This window comes from Globicephala melas, chromosome 18 (genome assembly GCF_963455315.2).
Source record: "Globicephala melas chromosome 18, mGloMel1.2, whole genome shotgun sequence".
Classification (NCBI taxonomy): domain Eukaryota; kingdom Metazoa; phylum Chordata; class Mammalia; order Artiodactyla; family Delphinidae; genus Globicephala; species Globicephala melas.
Window position 1 is genome coordinate 75,641,513 of NC_083331.1, and position 20,649 is coordinate 75,662,161.

Sequence of the window (20,649 nt, forward strand, 5' to 3'; positions counted from 1 at the left end):
AACTTTCATTGGACAGTTGTTACTCTTTAGTCCATTCATTTTTATCAGTAAGTCACCTGATTGATCCCTCTCTCAGAGTGCTTCTCAGCCAGGGATGATTTTTGCCTCCCAGGGGATATTTGGCAATGTCTGGGGACATTTTCGGTTGCCACAACTGAGTAGGAGATGCACAGGACAGACCCCCAGCAGAGAATTACACAGCCCAAAACGTCAGCCAGGCTGACGATGGAAAACCCTGCTTGGGTCACGAGGGATAATTACTATAACCTGTTGGAGCCTCGAGGGCACTTCTGTATCGTGGGAGATATAAGTTGCCTCAGACCTGCCACTGAGGCTATAGGGTTGGTTATGTATTGGTCTGTTGTGATCGGGCAGCTACCCTGACCTTTTCTGCGTGGAATTTCACCCAATCTCCTCCTTGCCTTTGGGTGTAGAATGAACGATAGTCAATACAATTCATCTGACACGTAGACTTGATGGTGTCTTATCTTATCTGTCTTCCATCCCTTCTCAGCCACCCTGCTACCCCACAAATGGGAAGCAAACTGTCACCCCAGGGACCCATTTACCCTTCGTTGCCCACAGGCTTCTCTTTCCCCATCAGTGTTTCAGCAGACTATTTGCAGCCTCTAGCAAAGTTTTCCTTCTCCCCTCCAGTACTTCTTTGCCCACGTCTGTGTTATTATGACATATTTCTTCATGATCATTTCAGCTTTTTTTGTCAGTACATTTCCTCTTTGATTAGATGGAACTCCAGCAGTGCTTGGTATTACCATGCTGCCTTGGGAAATTTATTTTTCAATGAGTGTTTACGGACCTTCATTTCAATCCGTGAAATGTCACCATTTTAATTTGTTCAGTAAGTACACGACTTACTTTGTTTGGGGAAAGAACACACAACTTAACGGCTATTTTGTGTTGACCTCCATAGGTTTACCTGAAGACGATGGATTCTCCAGGTTGTCTGGGAGTGGGACCTCCTCCCTTCAGAGACATAGAGAGAGTCACACCACTCAGGTAATGACCCCTCAATGCTTACCTTTGCTATGGTAATTGATGTTAAATGCCTACAAGAGATTCAGGAAGGTGTGACCAAGAATGTTTGTTCTTATTGGACTAGGGAACACAGTTATTTTCAACTCTGCTGTGAGTTTCTTCACCTCAACATTCTCTTTCCCTTTGTATCAGCTGACCGCTCTCTATTTTCTGCTGGTTTCAAAAAAAGAAGAACATTCAAAACAAATAAAAATTAATAGATGGTTTCATATGAACTGTTCTGACATAATTTATGTAGTGGCATTTTAAAGTCACTGTCAGGTGAAGGGTATATTGCATCTGCTGAATGGCATTAGTATTTCCTGCATTGGACCTCAGCTGAAATAGGAAGGCTGTAAGTGAGGACAACATGGAAAGAAAATGCTTGAAGTCCCTGTGGTTTCATGGCCATTATCTCTCAGTTTCCACCTCAAATTCCATGTAATCCAAATTCATTTGTAAACTATCATATGATCAGAACACTGCAAAATCAAAATGAGATTGCAGTTCACAAAACTGTTCTGATGTGCTTCAGTAATTTCACGTGTATGTGCGACGTGTTTGGCCTCAAAAATTTTGCCAAAATAAAGAGGATTGTCACTTTAAAATAAACTCTGGTGTTTGTAGAAAGAATAAAGGATTCATATCAATAGTTTAGTGTCCTTTTTATGTTGAGTTTTAAAATACTGCCTTCAATAAGTATCTTCAAAAAATATGACTTTGCTTTGAAGGTGGTACACAACCAACAATGTAGCAAAGATTTTATTATCAATATATTAAAGATTATTGCTTTAGCAGCAAGATTATTTTTTATGAAGTTACAGCACAACTTTTGCTTTGTCAAATATCTACATTAAAATCGTTTAAAAACTCAGTCAAGTATTCAGATGTTTTCATGAAACCAATTATCCAGCCAAAGATCTTTTTTCATCTGAACATTTGACATTATATAGGCACGGTTATCTTATCAGCTGAGATTTTTAAAATAACACTGATGAGCTAGTGGGAAAAATCAATAATTTAATCTTAAAAATAAATCTTACAGTAGACAATATGCTGAAATCACTTACGCTGATATATAGGCATTGAAATAGAAAAAAAAATGCTGATTGCTTGCAATAATAGATTGTCCTAATCTCCCCTCTGTTCCTTAGAGATGCATTTACTTTACCCTGTAAGCATTACGGCTGCTTTATCTATGATCATTCACGGGAGAACCTGCTTGTAGAGAACATTGGCTTGATTTTTATTATAGGACCGTCTCCTATACGTTAGAGCACAGTGATAGATACAGCCTTTCCAGGGTTCATAGAGAAAAGGGTTAATTTTGAAAGAAGGTGCATAAAATAGGCATCTCTGGAACTTTCCCTCTGATCTTTCATGGATTTGGCTAAGATGCAAAGAGAGATGGGAAAGACCACCGGGAATAATTTTCCATTCCCAGTTTTCAATGAGGGCTTGTTTTCAAATGCAAACAATCTCCAGTTATCTCACGGGGCATATTTTCAAGGAAATGGAAAACCGGGCTCATTTTCTTCCATGCCTGGTGTGGGCATTCTCCTGGCAGGACACACGTGTCAGTGTTGGGGACCTATAACAGTTATGTGGAACTATGCCTTGAATGGCCACACATCTCTCAGCATAAATGCTTCTTGTATGACATTTATATAGGAAATATGGACACATACAGGCATATTGAATTCTAGACTTTCTAGTAATGCTACTAAATAAGAATTCTATAAAATCAGCCCTGAACTGATTGGGCATGTAGCAATAAAATTAAATGTTGACTAAAAATTGAATTCCTATTTGAGGATGTCTATGTTTTAATTAGCATCATCAGTGATTTTAGTGAAATCCCTTTAAGGAAGATAAAATGTCTGGGTGTTACTGTAGATAAAGAAAACAAGAAATAGATTTAGTAATTTGCCAGAGGTCATAGGGAAAACGCAGTGTCCACAGTTTGAATGGATGTCAAGCTCCTATGTCTTGTTTCTGAAAGTGAGCTTACCATAACATTAAAAGCAATGGAGGAGTCATCCAACTTTTACATAAAATTTAAAGAAGTTTTGGTCAAGGTGAAAATCTTAAGTAGCTGCAGTGGACATTTGTGGTTTGTATTCTTAGCTGCTGGCCACATAGTTAAGTTTCTGGCCTACCACCATGATAATATAAGGAGAGAGATTTCACCTTCCTCTCTTCCTTTGAGAGCTGGATAAATGCATGTGAGATGGACTCTGTCTATCCACCATGGGTTATGGGTTGAGAGACATACGATGGAAGGGACGAGGATAGATGTCGCCATGGGGGTGTCATCTGGCCACAGTGGTTCCCTCCAGTGACCAAAGATGTTAGCCTGTGTCTGTGACCGCCGGTCACCACGTTCACCTTGGGTGCAGCCCATGTGCCAAACCTGTCCTTAACTTCACGTCCAATTATTTTGCTTTCCAATAAATCTTCTACCTGTTAGAGTTAGTTTCTGTTGCTTGCAAAGAAGAATTTTGACTGACACACTAACCTGATTTTACTGTTATTATCTATAAAAGTTACTTTATATCAAAGGGTTTTTTTAAAATTTTATTCTCTATTTTTTTAAATTGAAGTATAGTCGATTTACAATGTTATGCTAATTTCTGCTGTACAGCAAAGTGACTCAGCTATACATATATATACACTCCTTTTTTATTTTCTTTTCCATTATGGTTTATCACAGGATATTGAATATAGTTCCCTGTGCCATACAGTAGGACCTTGTTGTTTATTCATTCTAAATGTAATAGTTTGCATCTACTAACCCCAAACTCCCAGTCCATCCCCCTCTCCCTCCGCCTCTCCCCACTGGCCACGGCAAGTCTGTTTTCTATATCTGTGAGTCTCTTTCTGTTTTGTAGATACGTTCACTTGTGCCATAGTTTAGATTCCACATAGAAGTGATATCATATGGTGTTTGTCTTTCCCTTTCTGACTTACTTCACTCAGTATGATCATCTCTAGTTGCATCCATGCTGCTGCAGATGGCATTATTTTGTTCTTTTTCATGGTTGAGTAGTATTCCATTGTATACATGTACCGCATCTTCTTTATCCATTCATCTTTCAAGTTTTACATAGAGCGTGCATTATTCTTAATGTAGATGTAAACAATTTTCTAATAGGGGTAGCACCTCCATAAATAGCTTCTTTTCTCAAGGTACAGAATATAGAAAATGTAGTTTATGTTCTATTCCATCGTATTTTTAAAATCAATTTGCAAACTGTAAGGACTTTATGTAAAAGTAGTAAAAATCAATTTTGCTTAAAATATTTGGAACTAGTAGAAGCTGAGACACTAGCCGGATCGAGTACGTGGCTGTGATCACTTATGCTCCTTATGTAGAAGGCTTGGTAGGTCCAGGCCGTGAACCGAGGCGAACTATTCATGTCCTTCTGCACCCCAGGGCACAGGTAAACCAGCAGTGAAGGTGTGACGTCGTGGAATCCCACATCCTAGTCCTGAAGGGGGGCTTTGTGGCATTTCCCAGTTCTCAAAACTGGAATCGCAGAGGTTGAGGAAGCCACTTCATGTTGGTTTTTGAATTAGACAGTGTTTATAAAAATACCATGCCATTTATCTACTTGCCATTTTGTAACATGTGAAATCATTGTTTTTTAAGTTTATACCATTTGGCATGATGCAGTCCCTTAGAGGTAAGTCAGTGGGGAGAAGAGACTCAGCACTGAATGAAATACTGAGAACACACCCACCAGCCTAGAGGGACCTATTTGTGTTTGTGCTGAGACTGCAATGCTGACTCAGGGGGCCAGGTAACCTGACACAGGGAGCCCACGGATTATAAATAGAGCAAAAGCCTGAGCAGAGCAGAAGAGGGCAGGCCGGAAGGCAAGAGGGCAGCAGAGAGGATGGATGAAATAAAGCGCTCAGTGCTTGCCCTCGGCATAAAATCGCTATTTACACATCTGTTTAGGGGTCCACACTTGACATTGAAAAATGAGATTACTTTTTACTTGAGCATAGTTAATTTGTATTTACATTCTCATTTTAACTTTACCAGGTTTCACTTCCTGACATTTTATTCCTCTCATCTATCTGTTCTGCCCAGTAATATCGTGTGGTTTACAATCTTCGATCTTCGTTGTGGCCATTTATTGTATTTCTTGCCAAACTTTTTAAAATATTCTTTGGCTTTTTAAAAGAGCACTAAAAGTTGTTCTTCATATCTGTAATATTCAAATATTCAACGTAAGAAATCATGGATGGTTTCTGATAAAATAGTGGCAATCCAGGGCCTGAGAACTTAATAAATATCTACTCCTTTCCATCACAGCCGCCAGTGAAAGCCCTAACAGAATCAATATGCAGTCGATCCACACCAAGAAGCGAATTGTTATGTGGTTTGTTTTACTGAACCATCAAAGGAGCCTTTTGGTAATGTCACATATCAAAGAAATGAAGAGTTTGCAGAGCACTCAATAAACCCAATGCCTTCTTTCTGTATTCATTTTATTTGTCACATGGACTGCTTGAACTATATTGTGGCATGGAAAAGAAACAGTGTGTTAGATAAAATAACAAAATGTAGACACTTTTCCTTTAATGTTAAGGGGGTAATTCTAAAACACATGATGGGGAATAGAAATTAGATAACCATTTCCAAAGGAAATATGTGTATTTCACTTGTAAGCTACAAACCGAAGGAGATCTATCATAGAAAGCTCTTCCCACAGCTGAGGTTTCGGGAAATCAGTATGCACCACTCGTGACTTCCATATTATGGGCAAGCAATGAAGGCAGTAAATTAATTTTATGGTTAAGAGTTAAATGGCCGTGTTTTCAACAGGAAAGGGACATGTCCTGTATAGATATATAGAAGCTTGGAAAATAACACAGACAAATCCTATAGTTTGTATGTTTTCCTTCATAGAATTGCACCGTATGTGTATCCTAAATGTATTTAAATGCAGACTGTTTTTCCAGTGATGACAATGACTATTATCAATGAGGAAAAATCAATTTTAAGAAATATGAAAGGAACGAGAACGCAGAATTGTGACTATGTGTTTTTTGTTTGTTTGTTTTGTTGAAGTATACATGGTGACTATGTTTTTAAAAAGGAGAAGGGTCTTGTGATATCTCTGCAGGCTGAGGTCAGGGGAGCACTCCAGGTGGGGAAGGAGCAAAGACCCTGGACAGGAGCCGGCCTGGATCGCAAGATGGCCAGCGTGGCTGGAATGGAGTAACTCCATTCTGCAATATGGCTAGATGTCTCCTTGAAGAGCAGTAGAAATTACCATTAGCTATAAGTGTTAATTCTAGAAAAAGGGAACTTTTAAGTTATAAACGACAGCAAGAGGCTAAATGTAAAATCCCAGTTATGACTGTATTACCTTGTCTTTCTTCAAAACCGTTAACCAGGTTTGCCTTTTTTTATAAGTGGAAAATATAAGACAAATAGCTCTGTTCCTGCTCCAGATACAGAGAACTGGAAGATTGATACCTGGGAACCTGGGCCCCAGAGTTTCTGACTTATTAAGTGTACTACTCTGTACATTAATGGGGCCTGACAACTTTGAAAGAAAAATTTAGGCTAAAGGAACAGAAAGTTTTCCATGGTGCTGAAATGTAATCTAGCCAACCTTGGTAAAGGAATGTATTTTATGACCTTAGTAGACCTCCAAGACCTGATTTTTCTCTGATTTCTATGATTACACTATTATTTGAAACTGTCATTTCTGACAGAGTCAGAAATAGGTTCTAAAACAGATGAACTATGATATTGGGAGAAGTGTCATAAAGTCAATGACATAAAAAGCCTAGATTTTGAAGCCCAAGTGGATTTAAATTAATTGTATACACTTGCAGGTGATTTTTAATATCTATTTTGGGAAAGGAGTCTTGATTAAAAAGATCTGCTCTTGTATGTTGCCTACTTTGGCAGAATCTTGTCTATTTTCCTTTCTAATGCTTCCTGACATCTCTTTTCCTTTCTCTATTTTCTCTAGCGTTTGTACCTGCATGCTTTGCAATGACTGTGTCTTAAAGACACAGTCATTGACCCCTAGGCACCACCCCTGGCAGACACAGTGCCCACCAAATCCATTTCTTTGGAAGCGCCTAGCTAGACTACGTTTCCCAGCATGCTTGTGATTGGGAGTGGTCATGTGACTGAGATACAGCCAATGGAGCAGGAGTACTGATGTGAGCTCCCTCCAGCCTTGGCCCATGCAAACCTCCCTTGGACTGTGAATGCTTTATGCCCTTTCCCATCCGAAAGCTGGATACACAATACTCCAAGACCCAGGAAGATGCAGAGTACAATTGTGACAACGTGGAGGTCATCCATCCACTGATCAGAAACACCCATTTTAGCCTTAACATGAACAAGGCTAAAATGGGTGGATTTTGTGTCAATCCACTGGTATTTGTGGTTTGCCTGTTACAGCATCTTGGGTAATGTAAACTGCTACCCTTTCTCATTTATTTGGCCTAATGTTTCAGGGGTTGCTACTGAGCATTATTTATAGTCCTTAATTCACTAAGTTTAGCTTCCATTATTATTTAGCCATCTTTATTCTTTAAGGTGGTAAAAATCATGCCTGTTCATGTCTTCTGATGATAGGATTATTGGAATGTTGCTTGTCAGACATTTTAATACAAAATAATGATCACTGGTGCTCCCACCGAGTCATAAATATGTAAAAGCAAAGCTTGTAATTCTTAACAACTGGTCACACAGAAATCCCTCCAAATCAATAGAATTTATTTTACTCAGGGATAAAGTGAGACCCCTATAATAAACTGGGCATCCTGAAGAAATTGTCTAATACTCTTAGGACCTATTTGTGCCTTTAATGATTAGAAGGAATTGCCTCTCTTATCTCTCATTCTCAAGCAGGTGGCTCTAACTGGTAACTAAACTTCGGAGGAGACTCAAGGTTGAGGACAGAGAAGATGTTTCCCCCATGCTAAACTATGCCCCTTTCTTAAATATAGTTGATTCTTAAAATCCATCTGGATTGGGCTCATAGTTTTATTAGCATTCAGTTTCACGAAGTGGTTTTCCTCATTCTTATTTAATTATATTTAATACCATAACACAGATTGTGATTGTTTCCGGAAATAAGTATTTTGAGGAATGAATAAGTTAACAGGTAAACTGTGCCCTACACAGCAATGCAAGTGAAGACACTGGCCATTTGGACAGTGAGGTTAAGTATCCTTGGACTTGGACCCTCCATCCTCTGGAGGCTGTGGAGTGCTTATCTGCCATGGTCGTGACCCTTGCTTTCCTCACTTTCATACCTATATCTTATCTCCTTTCTGACTTATTCACATCTGCATTACTAGTTCAAAGCTAACTCTCAAGTTGTATACCACATGGCACAGTGTTTTCTCTCTCTTTTGTTCTTCGGTCATTGTCGATGTAGACGTGAACAAAAGTGTGGACACCATTCCTTATCCCACTCGACCCAAGTTGCCTTTCTTCTTTGTGTGTCCGACTCATCCTTTTAGTCCAAAACAAATCCCACAGCCCAACAGAAATCTCTTGGCCGTACTGACTTTGAAATGCGTCATGTCTCCTCTGTATCCCAACAACAGTCATTGCGTCTGTAATTTATTAATCAGTTAATGCTGTGCTTCCTCATGAAGTTTTTGTGCTGACATCCTGTTTAAGCTTGTTTGTTCATCTGACTCTTTACGTTTTTATGTCCTGTTGCTCATACTCAGATGAAAGCCTCTTGAGGGAGCAGGTCATACCGCGCGATTCTCAGTCCCATGGACCCCATCACGGCGCTTTCTGTCTCATAATCATTGAAAGCACATGTGTTCATTGATTAGCAGACAAGAAAAACTTCTTGGAAGTCAACGTGATTAAGAAGGTCGACTAAACTCAATGTATTTGGGTTTGAATCCAGACTCTACCACTGACTAGCCAAGTGAGTTTGGGCTTTAAAGATGAATTTCAGCATCTATGGAAAGAGGCTAATAATCCTTAACCTGCTTATTTCACATGGTTATGAGATTTTACTAGAATAACCTGTGACAATGCTTTAAGAATATGAAACAAGATCATGAAGGTGATGCTTGAAATGGGCTCTGGAAACCTTAGAGCTTTCTGTATCTGGGCATACAAACTGGGACTGTTACAGAGAAGATAAATAGAATTACAGAGTGTGTTCTGGGTACATCTGATTGAATTGACGTATAGAGTCTATGTGAGGGTGAGTGATGATGAAGCTGGAATAATTAGTGTGGTCAGAAAATACAGGGTTTTCTGTAACATGCTAAGGTGTGTGGACTTGACTCTTTAGGCTAGAGCAAGGCAGCAGCATTGAAGATTTTTGAACAAGCAAATTTTATAAACAGACTTATTCTTTAGAGACAGAAAATCTAGTAGATTATTTGTCCTTAATAATACCTCCTGGTATTTGCAGTGAGCCTCCCATATAATCCCAAGAAAAATACTTTTAAAGGAATTGTAATACTCTTACTTTCTATGTTTCCGTTATAATAGATTTATATTTTCCATGTATTCTCTGTATTTGAACCCATTAATGTAATATGTCATTACTATAAATGTACTCTAAATATATGCTATTAGTTTTTGCTACAATCTTTTAGTCACTAATACTGGTACTGCCATGTTTTTAAGTGAATTGAGGTAAGAGACCAGAACTCATACAAAATCCATATCCTGAAATGTCACAAATTAATTGTCGTGTGATGCACAATCATGAATTTCTATTTTATAACTTTCCATCGGTAGGAAGAAACATGCATCCCCTCATCAGATTCGATTTTTATTCTTAGCTATGGACCTAAAATCAGCTCAAAATGCAAATAGCTGTCCATTTAAATTATAGTAAATGTGCTCCAATATAATATTACTTATTATAAAAATAAAGGACGGTGGTTAATTTTTTTTAAAGAAATCAACTTGCACAGATAAGGTGAAAAAATTAAAATCCTCTCTTCCTTCCCTCACTGCCTGTTGTCCAGATATACTCTTGTTTCCAATAGAACCTGTTCCTTTTAAGGGATATTTTCCCTTTTTTAACCCGTAGGCGAAAAAGGAGACAAAATAGCAAGAAAGAACTTAATTGGATTGCTGTCTAAATGACTATTTCTGAATTAAGAGGGATCAACTCTCTTCTGCCTAAACCAGAAATGCTGTTTTGCTCTCAGATCATTTTCTTGATTTTTTTTTCTAAAGATACACAACGCTTTAATCAGAGACTTTTTGAATCAAATTTCATTTTAAGCCATGTCATTGGGATCTATTTAGGTAAACTTCGGTTTTATAGACTGATTTTCAAATTTCATTTTTTAATGCTTTTCCTCCAACATGTTGTTAGCATGAGTGGAAATGGAATTTGCATTTGAAACACTGATATTCACTATTCAGTCAGCCAAGAGGCTGTCTTCTTTTAATTTCCATAAATGTCAGTAAATGCCTCTTTTCACCTTTGGGTGAATAGTCAATAGAAAAATCAATGCTGTGACAAATGAACAGCAACATGATTTTACATATGAATTATTTAACAAATACTATTTTTATCCTAGAAGGGAAAGACTTAAGGTAAAAATCAGCAGCAAATTATTAATTTACATTTATTAATATTATTCATAGAAATGCATAACCACAGGAAGTGAAGAAAATTTGTATCTCATTTTTTAATTAGTTCATGTCATAGGACTCTGTTAATGACACAATAGAAAACCATTAAAAATTAGCAAGTAGATATATATGTAATAAACCTCATTAAGCCTTTACATAATGTTGTGCTTCCCTCTGGGTTGTGAGAGATTTTGTGGTTTTTAACCCCTGAAGGTAAGTGCACAGATTGTAAAAGTCCCACTTAGGGATGTAGAACTTGCAAGAGGTCACTTAGTCAAATTCTATCTTCACGTCTAATTGCCGTCTCCTAGACGTTAGAAGACACAAAAGAGTTCACAAACCTGGAGTTGGGGGGTGGTGAAGAGGATGGAGTCTAGATTCATGTCTTTTAAATACCAAATCAACAAGACTTTTCTCAATAACAGGGGGAAAAAACACACATTATTTTTAACCCCATCCTGAGTTGTTCAGGTCGTAATCACCGGTGTCTTAAGTAACACTATTTTCTAAGGATTAATTTCAATGAAGGAATCTTCTTGTTAAAAATCTGCTGAAAGGAAGGGATTTTGTTCCAGGACGAGGATCCTAGCCCATAGGGAATTGACTTCAGACTGTGATCATCTGTGTGTCTGTTCACATGTTCTGGGAGCTTGACATGGGCTGATGAGAGGCATGCCTGTTTACTGAACATGGATGCCTTAGCTTCTCCCTTGCTCGATCCTTCCATAAGGGCAGAAGGGAGAGAGTGGGGCTATATATGCAAGCCAGGCCACGTTTTAGGGGGTCTAAACTGACAGGAGGGTGTCAATTTAAAATGCTGACCACCCCTTAAGTGCAGCCTACCTGCAGTGCCTCAGGTGTTGCTTTCCAGTGGTGTTGGAAGAGTCACATTATCCCAGCTCCCAGGAAATACTTAATCCAAGTGGACCCTAAGCTCTGAAGTTTCCAGATCTCTTCCAGGTGTCAAATTTTCAAATAAAAACCACAGAATAATTTCCAAGTGTATTATTAGATCCTCCACCAAACCATTTGTTTTCAAAGACATTTAAGCTGACAGATAGTGTGCGCCCTTTTCTAGAAGCCTGAGTTTTGCACCTGTTATAGAACAGTACCATTTTCCCCATGACACCCAAAAATAATAATTCTGGGCATAAGATGTCTTAGTCCATTCTGGCTGCTGTAACAAAATGCCACAGACTGGGTGGTTTATAAACAACAGAATTCTATTTCTCACAGTTCTGGAGGCTGGAAGTCTGAGATCAGGGTGCCAGAGTGGTTGGGTGAAGTCTGTTTTTCAGGTCACAGACTTCTGGCTGTGTCCTTACAGGGCAGAAGGGGTGAGGGAGCTCTGTGAGGTCTCTTTTATAAGAGCACTAATCCCATTCATGAGGGCTCCACCCTCATGACCCAATCACCTCCCAAAAGCCTTATTCCAAATACCATCACTTTGGGTGTAGGACCCCAACATGTGAATCTGGGGGACACACATTCAGACAGTAGAATAGGATAAGCCTGTTTGATGGCTCGAGGCATTGCATCGTTTGGCCACCCTGAAGTCTAGGGTGACTGTCCCACGCTCTTCAATGACCCCTCTCACCAACCATTCAAACCCATGTAGGCAGGTCTGAATTCAGAGTAACTAATGAGTCCGGGGCGCCTCACACCCTGTGTGATTTCAGAGCAGCAGAGCATTTTGAGTACATTCCCAGGGCTTTACAGTGTTTGAAAGGGTCTTATCTGAATCCGTGAGATGTGAATTACATCTCAAGTCTGAGAATTCATCCACAGTCCATCTGGCATTGCTCAAAGGCGCTCTCTTCCTTTCCCTTCCCAGGAACTGATGGAGGTGTGGTGCTCAATTGCCCCCCAAGTTTACAAAAAAGTGAAACCACGAGTCTGATGCACTGTGATGACATTTGTCCCTTTTCTCAAACATGCATCTTGGCATTCATACACTGACTCCATCCAGACCCTCTACATAAGTGCATTGAATGCACTGTGCTGGGCAGAGATTAATTTACTAATTTACCAGTTTTAGACTCTAAAGGACACCCATAGTCTTGTCAAACAGGGACTAATTTTACTCACGGGGAATTCTACCCACTTAGATCAGCATTTTTCCCCCACTTGCATATTATAATATATATGACCCTTTTTAAATAATAAAAATTCATCCTTGACTCTTAACATTTCTTAAATTATTTCACTATAATGTTAATTAAGTGTATACACATGTCATTACTGTAAAATCTCTTTATCCTTTTAGCTTTTACTACAGCTATAAAATCAAAGCCAATTTACAAATTGAGTGAAACAAAAACCTACAAAAGCAAGAAAACATTAAAATTCACAACATTTATGTTAGGTATGATTTTCTTTAGATGAATTACTGTTGCAAATATGAATCTGGTACTGACTCAAATCCATGAACTTTGGTACGGATCTGCCATCTTGTACCTTTGATTAATCCCAGTCTATCACTTCTATTTGAACTGCTAGGCAGCCTACCCTACGATGTCAAATCACTTAGCTTTTTATTGGAGGAAGGTGCCTTATTTGAATATCAAATCCATCTACCTTTTTCTCATTAACCTGAAACAATATAGACAATATTACCTGTGTCGATCTGCTTGTAAATAACATACGAAGTCAGAAAATTAAATCTCACTGAGCGCTAGCTTAAAAAGTAGGTATTCAAGTGATCCAAAGCACATACAAATAAAAAAGCAAAAAATTTTAGGCTGTCCCAAGAACTTGAGGACCCCTGAAAATACATATACAAATCCCAGTTTCCAAAACATTTAACTGTTATTTAAACTACTCACTACTGCCCTTTATATCTTACTCTGAAATTCAAAAAACGTCTAGATCTTCTTCTTGCATAACTTTCTTTAGTTGTAAATCATATATAAATCCTAGTTATGTTATAAGTCTAGTGTGTTGCTCAGTATTTTGAAATCTTCTCGTTACTAAGGAAGGAAAAGACTACTGTGTATTTTTATAGGGCCACAAATTGTGAGAAGTACTTTCCTTTAACATTATCTGATTGAGTCATCAGGATAATCATAGTTCAGAATGTTTAGGGATTTTCTCAAGTCAAAGAGCTAACCATGACGCAATCATAATCGCCCACATTTATAGAGCACTCGTTACATTTTTAGGGCGCTCTTAAGTAGCCCAGATCCGTCCTTTTGAGGTAGATGATCACCGTGCACCCACTCTACAGGTGAGGAGGCTGATGGGCTTGCTCAAGGTTACACAACCATTAGGTGCCAGATTCAGGATCGCAGCCCGGGCACCCTGGCTAGAGAGTCCTGGTTTGTCAACCATCCCACCCCTGTTCACACCAGAATCAAAGTCCCTGTGGGTGTGTGATTCCCTGTTAGAGAATGAAGTTCAGTGTCATTCCTGGTGCTTGTCTACATCAAGCCCCGTGGAAGTGCCTTCTTTCCCCCTTTCTACCCGGGGCTCATTTCATTTTTCAAAATTCACATCAAAGCTACCACCTCTGTGAAGTCTCTCCAGACCTTCCTCCATACAGCCCCCTTCCCCAGGTAAACAGTGAAAAATAATTTTTCAAAAAACCTCCCGCTCGTGGACCTACCCCATCTCCATGCCCCGTGCAGCATGTCAAGGCACTGACGTCATTGGCATGTCTAAAAATCCCTTTAAAAGCAGGGTTCAGTCATTTTCATGGCACACAGAGGTAGCGCCACGTAGAACCCAGGGGTTCCTAGGTGTGGAACACTTCTTACTTTCCCAACTACAGCTCTTGCCGTCTGGTTCTGAAAGAGACTGTTTTCATGTACAAACACTGGTCTATACAACATGCCAGAAAAGAAAATAAGTAAGGAAGTAGCTATCCGAAGTGGTGGCATGGGCTGTAGGTACACATCTTTTAAAGCAATGGGGAGCACGACTTAAGTTAAAAGACACCAATAAGACATCCTTTAATCTCCGAATAAATCAGGATCAATGAGACCTGGGTGAAGCCAGCTGACTCCAGACCCACACTGCCAGCGGCATCCTTAAGCCCCAGAGTCACTTCTCTTTATGAAAAGAAATGGTTCCCTTTCGATACCAAAGCTATTTTGTGTTACAAAATCATTATTGCCTTTTTAATGATAATATTTAACTTGTTGTGAAATAACAAATAATGGTAAGGGAAGCTGTAATGGTTTTTGTTACTACAAATAGGACATGAAATTTAAAGAATGACGAAACACTGATTTAGATGTTTTTACCGTGCTAGATAATATCGCAGATACATTTTATTCCTCACCTATTACTTGACCACAACTTAAAAAACATTCATAGTTGTATTTGGTCGCTCTTCTAAAATAGTAAAACTCTTTCACTGCCTGTGACAAATATGACTCTTGTGCCTCATAACCTGATACATTTAATAAACCTAAATAAAGCAGATTAAACATCATTAGTCAGGGCATCCTGTCTTCATCTTCTGATCCGTTTATTGTCTCACAGATCAATTTTTTAAACTACCCTTTGAACTTCATTGTGTTGAAAGTAGTGACCTATCAAATATCCTTACACAGAATTTTAACCTTCATTTAAAGCATAACCTGTGAAGATTTGTGTTTTTTTAAAATGGAGATCAATAATGTTAATATTTTAGCATCTCATTTATGTCGTTCCAGCAACTATCTTTCTATACCTATTAGATTTTACTCAATACCTATTAATCTCTGTAATACAAAGTTTCATGGGATCTCTCAAAAGGAGAGTGTATTCTGAGCATTAGTTTGATTATTGCAAACATCAGTCAAATTTTTGCTTATCAAGGAAGCTTGGAGAGCTCTTGGTGGTGGATTCAAAGATGGTGTTCTCTACCCACTACATTATTCAGGACATCAATACCCTCATTAAGAAAGTGCTTTCTAATGCTTTGTGTGTATAAGTTTCACCTTTTATAATGTGCTTGGGAATTCAGATATTTTTAGTAAACGTTGAGAAGCTTTGAAAGGATAGAGAGCTTTTCTTTTTTTTTTCAGCGAAGCCGTGACTCAGGGGATTTGGGACATTTTATGTCAAAATCGCTCCCCACAAGCCTAATTCAGATCAGCAGCTGCTGAAAGTCACTCTCAGCAGATCGGGCTGCTTCTGTGGAGTGACTCAATCTCTAAATCTTTCCTGTTAACGAAGGTCTTAGCAGAGGGTCACACCTAGTGTATAGTTTTGGTCATTATGAAAAGCTGCTGAAAAGAGTTTTGGGTTGAGGATAACTATAGCATAGGTGTATTTTGTGCTTGATAAGAGGTCAGAGCGTGTGGTCACGACAGCATGAGAATAAATACAGCACGTGCCAGCCGGCTGCAGACGAGCAGCATCAACTGCAGGGTGGAGACTTGGATTCCGTTTTTACGCTTCACTGTTTTGTTCGGAATTGACCTCCATTTATAGATACAGATGTAGATACTTGCATCTTTCTTTTAGATGAATTGAAATTTATTATTTCATAATAATTTGTTAATGACACATCCTATCATTATTCTTTTTGTACGTGCCTAGAGAATAAAGCATGAAGCCTTGATTTCTTTCCTCTTAAATTTATTACTTCTGTCATTTCCCTAATACTGCTAGAACCTCAGAACCTCTGAACTCCATGTAACCCCTCCTGACTTTTGCAGTTAGGGTTGGCGCGTTGTTCTACATATGACTTAAAGTCTATAAGACGTTTTCCAAACGCATAACTTGTATTTACCCATGGATTTAATTCCAGTGTCCTTAATCCTGTCTTAAATTTCCTTTTTTTTTTTTCCATCTAGGATCATTTTCTTCACCTTAAAAAAAATAGTCAAGACCTGTGATAGCAAACTTCCTCGTTCTTGTTTGTCCAATAACATTTTGTTTCACTTTCATTTTTAAGGGATTTTTTTTTTTTTTTTTGAGTCTAGAATCCTACAGGTTGAATTACTTCCTTTCAGTACTTTAACTTGTGATTCATTGTTTGCTGGCTTCCAGTATTTCTGTTTAGGAGTCAGCTTCCATTCTCATTGTTGCTCCTTTGAAGGTATTGCGTTTTTTCTTGTAGATTTTGAAAACATTTTTTTTTGTCATTGACCTTTGGCCTTTTTAATATGATCTGCCTTCTTTTCTTATTGTTGGTGGTGGAGTGTATTTATCGTGCCTTTTCCAAACTTCTTAATATGTATGTAGGTGCCATTCATAAGTTTTGGAAACTTATCTCTGAATATTGCTTTGCCACTTTCTTTATATCTCTTCTATCAGTACTTCTGCTACTCCTTTTCTGTTTATGTCTACTCTTCTATTTCTTTATTTGTCCATCTTTTTCTCTGTTCTTTTAAACATTTAATCACAGGTATTTTAAAGTCTTTATCTGCTAACTCTAAACCTGGATCATCTGTGAATCTGTTTTATCTTTTGATTTGGGGTAGATTTCCTCGTCTCTTCCCATGTATAGTAATTTCTAATTGCACGCTAAGCATTGTGTGTAAATCAACACTACTGATGATGTTTTCTACCTGAGGCGATTCAACACAGCATCCACTGGTGGAGAAAACAGAGGAACTAAGAGATGTTAGTGAAAGAAACACACAGATTTCACGCAAATCCCAATGAGAAAAAGAAGTAAAGAGGAAGATGATATAGGGACGCTGGTCTTTGGCATATATCAGGTCCTGGACACCGGCTGTTGGGCAAATGACAGGCACTGTGGGGTAATAGGAAGACGGACTCTGGAACCAGCCCGCCTGGTTCCACCATTTTCCGTGTGACTTTGGGCAAATGATTTAACCTCTCTGTGCCTCAGTTTCCTCACCTGCCAGATGCTAGCTCCGCTTTGTAGAGCTCTTGGGAGCATTGCGTGAGTTAATATTTGTAAGGCGCTTAGAAAAGTACTGACGCATCTTCAGCATTCTGAAGTGTCTACTAAATAACTAATTTTATGCACACCCTCCACCCGGCTCTCCTGGCTCACTTCCCTGACAGTAGAGGCAATCTGGCTTCCACAAGAGTCTCCCAGCAGGAGGATTCTGACTTCCAGGTCATTCCGGTGCAGTCCTGGAGACTAGGGAGCAACCCCCTTGTAAGGGGGGCTATACTGCTTTGGCCACTCACTTTCTCTCAGTGCCTGGAGGTTGCTTTGGGGATTGGACGGTCACAGGCCTGTTTTGCACAGTTTGTCTAGGCTTCAATTGGGAGAAATTTCTTTTGCTAATAACCAGCCCAGGAATCCAGTTATGCACTTCAGGTATGGGTTTGACCCCCCGGCTTCTGTGTTTTAACATCGTTTCTTGACAGTCAGCCCATTTCTGTGATTCTAGGCTTTAAAATCTTCTTCCTCAGGTAAACAAGAGGCTTGGGCGTCCAGGTGAAGGTGTTGGCTTTCGAATTGTATGGAACACGGATGGCCTTGCTGTTTTCAAGTGACTCTCCTCACATAAGCCAACCACCATGCCCTGCTTTGTTTTATTCCCATTTATCTTGATGGAAAGGATGGAAGTTATGTGGGAACAAAGTAGTAGGTGCCCTGAGGCCATCTCGTTCCCTCTGAATTCCCCCCAGTGGTCCCGTTCTGATGTCCAGAATCTCATTTTGTGAAACCAGCGTACTTACTACGGAACTGACGGCCAATTTGGTTTCTGCCACATGCAGCTGCTCCAGATGACTGTCTGCTGGCAGAGCGCAGAGCCCCCAGCCTGCAGCCTGCCACACGCCCTAGCTGTCCCTGGGGGCAAGCTCTGCCTCCCCTCAGGGACTCCAAGGAAGCCAGACCGAGCAGCCAATACACTTGCACGCGGTGATGCCCTCCTGCAAAGACCCCTGAAGTTCCCATGTCTGTGGACTCCTGGGGCTAACGCATGATGGTCAGAGTTGGGGTCACATGACCTTCAAAGGTGTTGACTAGTAACTGTGCGTAGACAGAGGGGTGGATCCTGGAGTGGGATGCAGCTGAAGAAATCCAGAAACATCTATTATAGACAGAATTACAATCGTCCTATATTCAATGAAGAAAAAGTCCAAGATGTCGTAAGAATGTATATAACAGAGAGGGCAAAGGGCAAACAGACATGTGAGTCTTTCCTGTACCACTGGAGGTACATCGCCTGTTCCCCAGGGTACTTACCCTAACTGATTTCCAAGTTCCATTCATCGTCCTAATTCGGCAGTTCACAGCCGACCTGCATTGGATGCCGTTTCCCAGGGCAGCAGAGCCAGGAGGTTCTAGAGTGGATGTCCAAGCTCTCTTCCCACCCCATCAGAGCCTTGGCGTCCAGGTGTTGCTCTTATACTTCTCATTCATTCACAGTATTTGGTGCTACTCTTTTTACCCCCTGCTTCCGTCCCCCAGGTAATCCATCAGCTGAGGCTGTCCGAGAATGAGAGCGTGGCCCTTCGGGAGCTCCTGGACTGGAGGCGGAAACTCTGCGAGGAGAGAGGAGACTGGCCACAGATCCTGCGCCACGCGGAACCCAGGGCACCTCCGCCACCTCCGTGCAAGAAGCCCACGCTCCTGAAGAAGCCCGAGGGGGGCTCCTGCGGCAGGCCGCCCCCCAAGTTCTGGGACACTACCCTGTGATGGGCCCCGACTGCAGACTCACTGCCTGGAGATGCCAGGTTCACAGACAAAGGCTGCCCCTGGTACATGCTAGGGGCTCTGTCCGCATCTACACGAAAAGCACAGGACAGCCCAGTTAAATACACGAGATTCCCTGAGTGTGTGAGTGTGCGTGTCTCTGTGTGCGTGTCTGTGTTTTCTCATCCGTTCTGCGGGGATGCACTCTGATCTTCAGGCTCTGTGGTCCTAGGGCCGTGCTACCCCGAGGTAGCGAGAGAAAGGCCGGACAAAGTGTGGCTGAGCAGGGAGAGGATGATGGCGGAGGGGGACCCCTACACCGCAGAGTTGTTTTTATAGGGTCCGACCACTTGCATCTTGCCCTCCAGTCATTTTACTCTCATACACTCTCCAGGACCTAGGTTTTATTTCTTTGTAGGTGTTTGCGTTTTATTGGAATTACAAGCCTGTTAATGATTTACATGTTTGTTATTGTATTTTATAATTTTATGCAATGGGTGGTGCTCCCTTTCTTCAAAATACAGACTTTAAAAAATCATTTCTAGAACTTTTCTTTTCCTACATACCTGGTTTTTTTAAATGTAGAGTACCGAAAAATCCCGAGGCTGTGTTGCTGTTTTAGCTTCACCGTTCCAACCTCTGCAAACGTACGGCTGGAGTCCGATGTCTTGTGTTTCATTCACTGATCAGGAGACGGTTCCTTCCTGTGCCCTGTGTTTCCAGGCGCACGGACTGTGAGCTCTTTATTGAAATCTCATCCCCTGACTTCAGTAGAGGTTACAGGAAACGATGCAGCACCCCCTTAAATGCATATGGCTTCAGAGTCATAGCTGGGGGTATGCAGGGGGCGTATCCATTCAAAGGTCTACGCAGTACCAGTAAGCATGCTGAGATTTGCTGGTCCGAGCCGTGGTGCTGCCCCACAAGACGCTTGTCCTCTCTGAGCTCCACTGCATGTCTCACCCACTTTATGTCCTCAACCCTCCTGTGATGCACCCGCCTTGCTTATCCATGTGCTTCTGTTGGCCTCAGACCACGGTGTCTTGCTCCTTGGAACTTTGTTTTCATACCAGCCTTGGCAAAGTTACTGTGCCAATAAAAGGGTACAACTCTGTTCTTCTGTGGTGTTATTTATGTGCCACTGTTGTTTTCCACAAACACTTCCGTTCCTGGATCAGATCAGTAGGGGCGAGGAGACCTCTGTTCGTGTGTTCTTCTCACAGCATCTTGCAAACTTTAGGATCTACGGTTTGTTTTGAAAGAAAGATTTTTATGGTTATTCCTACATAACTACCAGGTGGGCCTACGTCAGTTGTAGGAAAAATATGTCAATTATTCAATTATTTAGGAAAACTAATAGGCCAGTAAATCAGGAGAGGACTTCCATTGAGAAGACGGCGTGTGACGCTCACAGATCCCACACCGAGCCAGGGAGGGCCAC

The 20,649-nt window shown here is 40.4% G+C and overlaps 1 protein-coding gene across 4 annotated transcripts in view; it reads left to right on the plus strand.

Annotated features, from left to right (window-relative positions):
- Positions 1-20,324, plus strand: part of MYO16 (myosin XVI) — a 530,197-nt gene extending 509,873 nt beyond the window's left edge. For all 4 annotated transcript variants that reach the window (XM_030856764.2, XM_060288080.1, XM_060288082.1 and 1 more), the window contains 2 exons: positions 932-1,017; positions 18,984-20,324. In XM_030856764.2, the coding sequence (XP_030712624.1) occupies positions 932-1,017; positions 18,984-19,211 (314 nt within the window). In that variant the 3' untranslated portion in view covers positions 19,212-20,324. The remainder of the gene's footprint in view (positions 1-931; positions 1,018-18,983) is intronic.
- Positions 20,325-20,649: the final 325 nt, after the last annotated feature.